At 45.6% G+C, this 12,363-nt stretch overlaps 1 protein-coding gene across 1 annotated transcript in view; it reads left to right on the top strand.

Annotated features, from left to right (window-relative positions):
- Positions 1 to 11: 11 nt before the first annotated feature.
- The window catches only part of NPR3 (natriuretic peptide receptor 3), a gene marked incomplete at its 5' end in the record, with an annotated part of 41,263 nt that continues 28,911 nt past the window's right edge, over positions 12 to 12,363 (top strand). The window contains 3 exons of the mRNA XM_009285190.1: positions 12 to 312; positions 5,122 to 5,244; positions 10,221 to 10,387. Of these exons, the coding sequence (XP_009283465.1) occupies positions 12 to 312; positions 5,122 to 5,244; positions 10,221 to 10,387 (591 nt within the window). The remainder of the gene's footprint in view (positions 313 to 5,121; positions 5,245 to 10,220; positions 10,388 to 12,363) is intronic.

The following is a 12,363-nucleotide window of genomic DNA, read 5'->3' on the forward strand; positions in this document are numbered from 1 at the left end:
GGCGGTCGGCGGGGGCGCTGGCCGCCGGCTTCGGCGCCAAGGGCGGCGAGTACTCGCACCTCACCCGCGTCGCCCCCGCCTACGCCAAGATGGGCGAGATGCTGCTGGCCCTCTTCCGCCCCCACCAGTGGAGCCGGGCCACGCTGCTCTACAGCGACAGCAACCCCGAGCGCAGCTGCTACTTCGCCATGGAGGGCGTCCATGTGGTCTTCCAGGAGGAGGCCTTCCACATGGCCGTGCACAGCTTCGACGAGAGCAGCCGCCACCTCGACCTCGACGACGTCGTCCGCGCCCTCCAGACCGGCGAGAGGGGTGAGTGGCGGTGGGGCGCCCGGCTTTGCTCCTCGACGGCGTTCGGTGGCGGCTGGGGTCAGGGACGGGGCGCTGGGGCAGCGGGAGCACCGGGGAGGGAAGGTCCTGCGGGAGGGGGGAGTCACATCACGTCCCTGCCCGTGGGGAAACTCAGTGCAGTGCTGTGCCGGCATCCCTGGGCCGGGCATCCCCCAACGGATGGGGACCAGCTGCCGCGAGCGAAAGCTGTGCCCACAGAAGTTGATTAGAGCTTTGCCTCCCACGACGGGGAGGGAGGCTCACCCTCGGGAACCGCGCTAGGAGGGGTTTGTGGCATAGTAAGAAGTCGGCTTTCTGCCAGCAGTCTGGGTTACCCAAAATCGCCCGCATCTGCGGAGCAGCAAATCTGTTGATTATTCTCCGAGATTTTTGAAGTGACTCTCTGTAAGTTCAAAGTCTAAGCAAAGATGTTTTCTTCTCACCCTGCTGTGTCTTGCCACAGGGATCCTTTTACCCGTGCCTGCCATTGGAAGCCCCGTTGAGTACTTCATAAATAACAAATGCATTTAGGGGAAGCGGTCGTTTCGGGGGATGTGTGGATGTGAAACCCATGAGTGTGTGCAGTAATATTGCCACCAACTGTTAGCAAAACACCGTGGAGATAAATGGCTTGTAAAACATCTTGGAAAGTCACCCTGGGCTGGATGAACTGGCTTCGCATCATGAAGTAGTAAAACGCTGAAAGTGTTTTGGGACTTGCAAATTTGTAGTTATATGTGTTTTACAGTGACATCTCGCCAAGCGATGCGTGGACACGTGGGATTATCAAAAAGGCATTTTCTGTTAGAGGCTTTTACCAGCCATAGGCTTCCCCAGTAAGTTATTGCAAAAAAAAAAAAAAAAGGTGTATTCCAGGGGTGGACCGCAGGATCAAGTTAAAGAAAGTCCTTAGCTGTTTTCCAAAAGAGGCGTAGATGTACAAAGTGCTTTGTGCAATTTTTACATCCTTGGTTGTAGAATGTTAAAATAGCATCAAAATTGGAGCGATAAAGATCATGCCATGTGTGACTGGCACACTGGTGTTACGGTGCTGTAGGCTGCAGACGGAGCAGCCTTGCACTGCTGATGTCGTTACGCTGCTGTGAAATCCTTAACGTGTGCAGGAGCATGTGTGAGATAACTGAGGTCTAACAGCATACGGCTCTTTAATTCTCTCTTCACCGAAGCAGGTGCTTAAAATAGAGCTTTCCTAGTAAGTACCATTCGGGGAAGTATACTGAACGGAGAGAAAGAAATGTGTGCTAGCGGAAACCGCTACGTGGGGAAAGATGCTTTTCTTTTTTATCAGCCTAACTTTTTTGTATGTGTTTGACTTTCCTGATGCTAAGAGCATAACAGCATGCTTGCGGCAGGAAAAAGTGAGTGTTCACCCTTAGCCAAAGGGAACTGTGGCCATGCTGTGGGAACGTGACTGATGGCTAAAGGCAAACCCCACTCTTCAGACTGCTGACAGTCAGGGAAGAGAGGCTTGCTTTCAGCTCGGACTTAAATGCTTTGCTGAGCTGAGACCTTTGGTCTTACATCATTCTGTAACTTGCAAATGACTGCACAAAAGCAGCCCTCTGTCTTACTTCTTTCGCCCCCTGTGCCTGCTGGGGTCCCCTTCCTCCGTCTCACCTCTTCATTTGTCCTTGGACTCATGCTGCTACTGCGAAATGCAGCAAGTCAGGCCCTTCCACCTCCGCTTGTGCCTTTCTGACTTTAAAGACCGACCGCAGGACTTGCCTCACACATTTCCCTGGGCCTGAGGGGTCGTCCTGCTGCTCACGGCACCTTTCAGATTGTCACAATATTTTAAGTCTCATATCATGTGAAAGATGCACCGTGTGCCTTAGCTGACCAGATGAGGTCTTCATTTCTCCTGGGGACTCCTTGGAGATCTGCAACGGAGCAGCGGGGCTGGTGGGCAATGTGGCACTGTCCAAAGCACTTCCTAGAAACTAGTACTTCCTTTTTGTTTGGTTGATTGGGTTTCTCACCCGTTCTTAAGGGTTCCTATATCACACCTACCGTGACACTATCCCATGCTCGGACCCTGCACCCTCTCTGTTTCCGGAGATTGCTGCTGGTGGTGGTCCCACCTGAGTGGTCAGGCTTCCTTGAGCTGCTCTGAGTCAGAGTGGGCTTTTAAGCAGATCAGGATACATGCTCAAAACTCTCCCAGGGCTGAGAAAGAAGCTGCCCCATCAGCTGGCCTGTGAGGACCCAGGGAAGAGGCTGGCCCCGTGGCTTAGGTTGCTGCTGGCTGGGGGTTTGCACTGAGCTCTTGGGGGTCCAGGAGGCAGGGGCACACTTAGGCACCCACCCATGTTTGCCAGCGGCTGCCTGTTCAGTCCCTGGAGCCACTTCAAAAGACTCAAGTCCTGGAGCTGCAACAAAATCATGATGAAAAATATGATCATAAAAGTTAACCACTTGTCTTTAATGAATTTCGTTAGCAGTTCAAGCTCCCTTCTAGGCTCGGTTGGCCATGCTGCAGACTTGATGCTGTAGGCTCAGGTTTACCATAACGGTCACAAACCCAGGACTGTGCTTAAATACGTTCTCCATAAGCACGTAGTCCAAGGGATGCACGGAGCAAAGGGAACGCTTACTCCTTTAACTGGAATTGAACTCCTGAGTATTTGCAAGATGAGTCAATAATCCTAGTCAATAAATTCAGAATATTAGTATTAGAATTACTGTGGTCTGCGTGTATTATACTGGAGGGAGAACATTTGTATGTGTTTGCACGTACAAATTTGTACATACACAATAGTAAGGTACAGATGCAGATTAAATACACATCATTTACATTTTTGGAAGATTGTGAGAGACATGCCCGTAGCTTATTTGCTTCAAAATCTTGAAATATGTAATCTTTGCTCTCCTGCTGGGTTAACAACCACATCCAAATAGTTAATATTACTTCCCTTACATTCCTGTAGAGGCTTACAAAATATAACTTAATGTATTTTAAAGTAGGGGATTTTCCCCCACTCTTTTTTTTATTCCTTTTGCTCAAGATCTTTTACTGGTGTCGTGGGAATCTCTTTGATTCCATCTACAGATTACGATAGATGTGAATTATAAAGGCGAAGTCAAGGGAGAATTGGGAGGGCAGCAAGTAAATGTTTCAAAAGGAAATCTCTCACCTATGCTGAAATTAGAAACAGTGAGACAAATTCGTTCCTGATGTGCGTCTGGAAAAGATTTGATCCAAATTTTACTGTAAGAAAATTTTTTTCTTCTTCTTCTTTTCCTTCATGCTAATATACTTCACAATGGTCATGAAATATGTCTTGCTCTGTTGCTCTGGAAATTATTATATTACTCTGCTATAATCAGGAGGACAGAGCTATGCATGGTATAACTCTCCTGAAGCATGGGGATGTACCGAACGTGACTCACCCCGGCGGTGCATCTGGAGCTTTATGCCTGTGATGGCATCCAACCAGAAAAGCAATGGGAGAAGATTCATTGTGTGCGAAAAGATTTGGCCTGTTTGGCCTTTTCATTTCTTATAATAGCAAACACTTCTACCCAGAAAAGCTGAATGTGGTTTTGATTCACTTTTATTGTTGGGGTGAAAATATTTGCGTACATTATTGTAGCTTTTGAGCCCTGCCATGCGTGACAGTGTTCTTGGAAATGTGCGTACAGTTGGTTTTGGATCTCTTACGACTTTGCTGTAGAATATAGCCCCGAAGCACACACTGGTACAATACTTTGCTGCTCCCTCTGAAGTCAGTAGCTTCATACCCATAGCCTTGTGAACCTATATAAAAGTTTGTGGTGTAATGTGCTCAGTGTTGAGGTATCTCCCCATTGCTGAAGACCGTGCCTGAGTTCCTGCAGAGGAAACTTCCTTGATTTTTTCCTTCCTTGAAATTTCCAGAGGAAATTTCCTTTGCAGAGGGAAGGGGTAGCAAGGGGAGTAGTTCCCCCTGCCCACCAGATTGGGGAAGAGACCTCTCAACCACAGTTGTTGCAGTGTGGATCATGGTGCCCGCACAGAGCACACCTGCGGGCTTGTAGGTCCTGCTGTAGCAGCAAAGCCCCTGCTTAGCTCTTGGTCTGTGATAAATGAGGCTCTGTGGCATTTAATCTTGTAACCACCTTTAATCTTCATGCTCAGAAAGTGGCACTTGCTTTTCCCATTTCTGAACATTAAGCATCCCATCAAAGGTCGTTGCATAGGCTTATTGTATAGTCTCTGGAGAGAAAGTCATGTCCTGGAAAGATTCATACCACTGTCCTTAGACAGCTGCAGAGATGCTGCTCTCTGTTAACTGTAAAGAGGCAACAAATTCTAGACCAGATACCTAAATTTTAGACAGCTGAGGTGTAGGCAAGATGAATCTACACCAAACTGTTCAATGGAATGGCAATTAAAATGGTAATGTCATTGTATTACCTTAATTCTTCATCTTCAGATTGTCTTATGTCCACTTATGGTTGCAGTTGACTCTATGTGAATATATGCAGTTGAAGAAATTTCAAGCCAGAACTTACCACACATTGCAGGGGTAAAAAAACTTAAGATCACACACAGGCTCTCTTTAATTATTTTCAGAGGAGACAAAGGAGGAGGAAGGCTCTCTGTGTTTGGTACCTGTCTTCTGTCAGCTGTTTGGGAAATCAGCTTTGTTGCCGTCTGCGTTGTCATGTTTGTTGCAACACTGGGAGGACAGCTGGGGTCACTGTCTCTGGCAGCATTCATGCTTAACAGGCTGTTCCCTGAAGTTCTTGAACTGCTTCTTATCTGTGTTTTTCATTTTCTTCCACCAGTTGTAATCATGTGTGCCAGCAGTGACACAATCAGGAACATCATGCTGGCTGCTTATCGGCAAGGAATGACCAACGGGGACTACGCTTTCTTCAATATTGAACTCTTCAACAGCTCATCATATGGTAATGTTTTTCCTGCCCAAGTATGTTGCAAAGTCTTCTGTAAGCCTGGTAATATTTTTAGATTTGTTAGCCTCAAAATATGCTGCATGGAGTCCCAGAATACACTACTGTTTCTCCCCGTCATTGCAGTTACCTTCCACTTGGGCTATGGTATTGTAGGAAAGGACCTTGTGGCTATAGTTGCCACTGAGTGGATCACAAGATGCCAAATACACTATAAGCATTACTTATTTAGTTACCTGTAGGGGAAGCAGCACCAGACAGAGACATTGGTTATAGCAGCCAGGTGTGGGTACCCCATGGTGCAGTGTATGTGTTCAGCTCTAGGTGGCGTGCACCATCCCCAGCCTTGTGACTGCCAAATCTCAAGGCAGGCGTATTCCTGGCTGCCCAGTGGCCTGCGGTCTGTGCAGATGGCTGGGAGAAGACACTAGCAATGGCCAGGGCCATGGGCAGCTGCAGGGCCTATGTCTCCAGAAGTCAGGTCTGTGCTGGGGGATCCACATGTCTAATTTGTTTCAGCTTTTGGTCAGAATCTGCATCTGCAAAAACATTCAGCAGTGTTGTGTTGAAGGGAAAGCACTGGGTGGGACATGGACAGTTCAAAACGTATTAGAATAGGGTGGATAGAAGTGGCTGATTCCACCCCTAGTAAAAAGGATCAGATTTGTCAAAACAGGACTTTAAAATGTAAATTAAATACATTTGCTTTTTGTAATACGCCTACATTCAATTACATTTGATAATATGGCAGTGCATAGCAGGGACTAAACCTGCTCTCAGCTGCTACAGCTATCTCAGTTAAATTTAAGGTAATACTGGAGCAACATGTTTGCTGAGTTTTAAACAATGTCAGATGGCTGAAGCTGAGGCAAGTTCCTGCCTGGGAACTAGGTTTTGTTGAAGTGTCAACGTGGCTTTTGAAAGGAGCAGCCTCTTCTGCAGGTGCAGAGAAAATAATTTCCCCCCTGCGGGCTGCCTTAACTAATCCACTACAATAACAAATTCATTTCAAACTGAAAATCAAGTGGGAGTTAAGAAAGAAGGAAGACTTGTTTTTTTTTCTTTCAAGCCTCAAAAAGCTGATGAACAGGAACAACTGAATTCACAAAAGGATGATGTATTTTGTTTAATAAATCAGTTAATTGTAACTTAAATTCTTCTGCATAAACTTTTTGTTATCCATCTACTATCTCTGAGATTATTTTTACAACAAGCAGTGCTATTTGTTGAAAAGCTCTATAATGAACATATGTAGCCGTTTGAATTTGGAGATGTAGGTATGTACAGGAGTACAGATACTGCTACATGTATCTTCAAGGTTAGCTGAAGAAGTGCCAAGTTCTGCCAGGTAATAAGGAAATCACTTAAATAACTAAAAGATAAAGTTGCAGAACAAGATCAAAGGCAATGGTTTGAATCAAGGTTTTCTTTTTGTTGAGTTAAATTTGGAGTGACTTCATCCCTTGTGGCAAAACCATTTGGCATTGCAGCCTTAATCAGGACCAGGGTAAAAAGCCGAAGGTCTACCCATGTCAGCAATCATGAAACGCTGAAGTTTCAGCCCTTCTGTAGACCATGGGAGCTTCACAGGGTTGGATTTAATAGAAACCACTGATCAAATAACCCCTCTGGCTGCTGGCGGTGGCTTGTTACCCCTGCACTACTGCTGCGTTTCATCTCACAGAGTAGAAATGAGTCACAAGTGATTCATCTGGCTGTGGGTACAGGTCTGCATGCGAGCTGGGCTCCCTTTGGAGTCACAGGAGAGAAGTAGGCACCCCTGGACAGTGATTCACCTCATCCTTATATGTCTGAAACGGCTCAGATGAATGATCCCCTACAACTGATGGTTTCCTTGGCTTGGCTGAAATGAGCACAGGGTGACTACCTGGAAAGTGCTGAAGCTGGCTCGTACAGACGACACCCAAAGTTCTCCTTGAGCAGGGGATGCTCGTGTAAGAGCAGCGGCTGCAGGAGGTGGGCGGCTGCATTTTGTAATGGTTTTGCTTTCCAGGATGGTATTTGCTAGGAGACAGCGGTGGCTGCAGGAGGCTGTGTTGCAATCCCCAGGCTCAGGACCCTGCCCCAGGAAGGACCCTGGCATCGCAGCTGATGTGGGGTGGATGTCCCCAGTGATGCAGTCCCCAGTAGATGGCACTCTGTTCAGCCATGTACAGGGCAGTGCTGTGCCATCCTGGCGTGGGACTTCCATGTGGCACAGTGATGGGGGCAATACCCGCTTGCCCCGCGGTCTTGTGGGAGTCTCAGCACCATCCTCCTTTGCATCACAGGTAGTCAAGTCTTCTTGTAGCTTTTCCAGGGGATTAATGAAAACTGTCTGTCTTCTGATGTAGTGTGGTTAGAATGTGGCATTTCCTGACATTTCTAAGTAATAACTCTTGTAAACCAATTTTTCTGTTTCTTTGTGGATGTGTTTCCCATGAAGAGTGAAATGACTGTGCATCAGAAGTTGACTTTTGTGCAGATGGTCATCACATGTGGAAAGCAAGCATAAAAGAGAAATGTAGAGACATTGCCCCCAAATTCCTTGTTCCCAGTGCCTGGAGATACTAGATTTTGTACCTTATAAAAGGTACAAATTCTAAGAGTGGGTGTGCTTGGCAAATTGGCACTTTGCCTTTAAGTTCAGATGACCATATTGCAGTTTGTTGTTGCCCTCTGTTCTGAATATTTTTAATTTTTCAGAAGAGCAGGCGTATTAAATGCCAAGGCTGCAATAATTGCACATAAGTACTGTGGCAAGATGACCTCCCACAAAATAATCCATGAAGGAATTTAAATATGTAAATTATTCTAGGAACGCTGTTATGCAAGTGTACCTTCCCTGCTCCCAGTGTCAGGATTTTTAAAAATAAATATGTATAGTGTCCAGGACAGAAACTTATTTGCATTCTACCAGCACTACCAGTTGTTTTTTTTTAATATAATCTTACTCTTTTTAGCCATCTACATTTGCAAAGCTATAGCAATGCCCTCTGTGCTGTAGTCTCTGCTGTACTTCTTGTATACTTCATCTCTGAAATGCAGGTACCCAGCTGCGGCAGAGGCTTTTCAGCTTCAGGACTCCAGCAGGGCTTGTACCCTCTTGTGGAGAAGCGAGCAAGACATGCTAGCTTATAATTGCCAGATGTGCATTTTTTTCTTTTTGAAAGCAGCAACAAGGACAGGGTACAGGCATTGAAGGGGAGAGTGCTACCTCTGAGGGCAAAATCAGACGGTGGGATGTTAGCTGCTCTCCAGTGTTTCCATCAGGTCTTATGAATAGGGTCCTGGCATAAGTAATTTTGACTGGTTAAACTTTGTATTGGGAAAGAAATCCCTAAACCAAGGCAGACATACCTAGAGCTTGTTCATAACAGAATGAAATAACTGCCAAAAGAAAAAAAGGAAAAAAAAAATTAAGAATTAGCAAGGTTCATGATGTTTATAAAGATTGCAGTCCTAGCTGGTGCTGAGCTGTGATAAATAAGACTTTCCTGAGGTGGAAAAGAGAGGTAAAAGGTGGTCCTGTGCCTCCTGCCCTGTGCTGGGAATGACGGGAGCTGCCAAAAGCAGCACGAGGAAAGACTTGTCCTCCGGAGAAGTGCAGGTCCTTTGTTCCTTCCCCTATGCTCTCTGAGGAAAGAGAGCAATTCTCCAGTTACATTTATTGTCCAAAAAAAGAAGAAAAAAAAAAAAAGTCCCAGCAGCAATGCCAGGATACTGAGGGGACAAAACGCAGGCTCTGTATTCGCGTGCTTTGGGGGGACTGGAGTGGTCTGTCCATGAATTTGCTCTTGCAGGCATGTGATGCAGCTGGTAGTGCTGTGCAAGGAGCACCATGGGTTTGGTGCCTGGACTCCATCTCCGTTAGCATCTCCACTCCCAAACCACTTGCTTCTCTTGGTCCAAATGGCACCATGGTCCTTGAACCAAGCAGAGCAGCCACATCCTCTCTCATCTCAGGGTCTCACGTGCCTCCAGGTCGCCCTTGGGAGCTTAGTGTTAGTCTTCATCTTGGCTCATTTAGCCGTGATGGGATTTGTTGCTGTTGCTCGAAAAATAAAATGGCTGTCTAGCTTTTAATTATTTGTAAGCATTTAAAGACGCACTGCTTAGGGCTACCACTGTTCCCTCTAGGCCTCTTTTATTTATCATTTATGTAGAATAGCACAAAACCTGGTCCAGGGCAATGTGCACCTTTCCACTGATCTTGTGAAGCTTTGGATCGGGGTCTCAGGATGCGCTAAGGTCAGGCCCTGTTAGGCAGGAGGACTTCTCTGCTAATTAACAACCAGTCAGCTATCCTGCTTTTTAAAAATCTGATTACTTTACCGGTGGTCTGGGTTAAATTGTTCCCCTGCTGTGACACAAAACACCTGTAAATACAACATAAGTGCAGGATCCCATTTTATTTCTCAGTGTTTCTTTTCCACTAAGAGCAGGGCTGGTCTGGCAGCCACTGCACACATGGTTTTCTCCTTGACTGCAGTGGGAGAGCTGTGGGAGAATTGTGGAAGGCACCATCTGCCTCCCATTTGGGGTGATGATCGTACTGTTGACTTTACTGGTGCCTTTCTGACTGTCCCAAGAGTGTCGCTGGTGGGGTGATGTGTAACAAAAACTTTGTGGTCGGATACTCCCTCACTAATTCTAACTTTAATATCTCTGCGTTCGAGATTTGGCACATGTTTTTTGCTCCGAGATGTCTTCTCATGCTTAGGCTTCATCCCACCCTTTAAAAATAAGCAAGCACAGCATGGGAGTAAAGTTGTCTTTCTGTTTGCACATTTACTTCCCACCAGCCGTTCCTCCCTGCCCGGTTTCCTGCACATCTTGGAGCAGGTTCAGTTCTCACTTGTACTCTGCCATCTCCCCAAGGTGCAGGAGAGGGGACTTCTGGGTGGAAAAAGGAAGGCAATCCTGTAATGGTACCTAATCTGGAGTTGGAAATATGCTTGTTTTCCCTTTAGGAAATGGCTCTTGGAGAAGAGGAGACAAACATGACCTTGAAGCCAAGAAGGCATACTCGTACCTCCAAACCGTCACTCTGCTGAGGACCGTGAAGCCTGAGTTTGAAAAGTTTTCTCTGGAGGTGAAAAGTTCTGTTCAGAAGCAAGGTCTGCACGAGGATGACTATGTAAGTACTTGATGACAGGCTTCAGGTCTTAGCATCTTCAGAAACATGCTCCTAATTAAAGCAAAAGTACCAGTGAGCCCTTCTCAGGACAGAATCACCTTGGTTCAGTTGTAAAAGGCCGCTGTTGCCTATGTAATTTTTTTTTTTTTTTTTTTTTTGTGGATAATGCAAATAGCAGCAAGAATAGACTTGGTTGAGGTGCACTAGGTTTGTGCACCACCGTCCATGACCAGTTGTCCTGTGCTTGTCCCCTTGTTCATTGGCAGGAAGGTTGGGGAAAAGCAGATTGCCAGGTCTCTCTCCCTCCTCCACCAATCACTTTTTTTTTTTTACAGGCAAAGAATTACATTCTTTGTCTTTGTTCTCTCCCAATACTTTTTTTTGGTAGAATCAGATCTCAGAAAGTTACCCTGTCTGTATTGCATCTGATGAAGTTTTTCTTGATGAAAATGAGAAAAGTGGAATTATTCCCCAACTAAGCGTATTTAGGTTGTTGCTGTTGTTTGTTTTAAACAGTCTAAAATATCACTGTAGTCCTTGCGAGTTGTTTTAAACCTGGGGGACTGCCACTGTCCCCCAGAGATGGATGTGGGAAAGTATGTATTTTTTCAGTCTCTCAAAATGTAGGAGGAAGATGTCTCTGAAAATTGCTTTTGAGCTACCGCAAAGTTCATCAGGGATTTTCATAGAAAAGTGTTCTGTGAAAGCAAGAATGTATAGCACATACCTATAGGGATTTCTGCGTGCTGATAGAAGTACTTCCCAGACAGTCAGCGTTCCCCGTGACGGGGAGTAAACTTTTCAAATATGCTTAGAAGAGAAGAGGCTTGAAGAGAGTTTGGTCAGTCTTTAGCTGTAGGAAACAAGAGCTGTAATACAAAGAATTCCATAGGAAAAGTGACTATCAAGAAAAACGTAAATCTCTTGCATTTAAAAGCATGAGACAAAACTTCTCTCGCTATCATACATGCCTACAAATAGAGGAATAATGAACCCATAGAGACAGAATAAATTTTGGCTTCCTAGACTAAGGCAGTATATTATGTTGTTTTTCAAGCAAACTCAAATGTTGCTGTGAAGTGCACTCTATGAAATTAAGATGCTGCAGCAAGGATAAATTTGCTTGAAAGCTGTTATCTTGGGTGAAAGGAAAAGAACTGGTGCATCCAGAGCACCTGCTTTAACTCCTGAAGGAAGGTTTGTCAGAGTTTACGCCCAAAACTCAAGAAAGCAACTCAAACCCCTCATTTGCCAGCTCCCACTTAGGCACCTACCTCAACTCTTTGCTTTAAGCATTGTGTGTCCCCCACGTGGAGGCATCGTCTTAGTTCAAAGCACAAGCAGATGAACTTGAAGGTTGTGTTAATAAATGACCTTTCCTGCTGTTTATTGCATAACCTCAGCTGTCTTCAGAAAACCTGTGCTTCTTAGAAGTTGCATATATTTTATTTAAGTATTTTATTTAAAAGGTAATGTTGAATCATATCGGTTGCTTGTATTTTTCCCATGAAACTTTCAAAGTCTAGGCAGGCAGAAATAGTCTTTTGTTGGTGTTCTTTGCCTCGGGTTAGTAGAGAAACCCCAACTGCCGAGTTCAAGGTGCTGCTCTCTGAAGAACCTGCTAAATGAGTTTTGAACAAGGCATGGGACTGTAATTTGTGCTGTTCCTCCCTTTTCCCTCTGTGTGCCCTTTTGCAGATGTCACTTAGCAAAATGTTTGGTGAGAAATGTGATTTTGAGTACTAAAGATCCAGTCATCCCCAGTTTTGTGGCTTTTCTAGTGTCGGCAGCGTGACATTTCCCCAGATGAGAAAAGTGTTAAACTGCCGAGAGCTCAGGATGCTGTCTGTGCGCGGTTTGGAGGCGGGCAAGGGGATGCTTTGCCATTCTTTAGGGTGGGGACCCACTGCAAACCCTGTGCAAATTCAGTGTTGATAGAGGCTGGATAGATGCAAGCCCTGTTATGGTCAAGCAGA

This window comes from Aptenodytes forsteri, unplaced genomic scaffold (assembly GCF_000699145.1).
Source record: "Aptenodytes forsteri isolate BGI_AS27 unplaced genomic scaffold, ASM69914v1 Scaffold120, whole genome shotgun sequence".
Taxonomy (NCBI): domain Eukaryota; kingdom Metazoa; phylum Chordata; class Aves; order Sphenisciformes; family Spheniscidae; genus Aptenodytes; species Aptenodytes forsteri.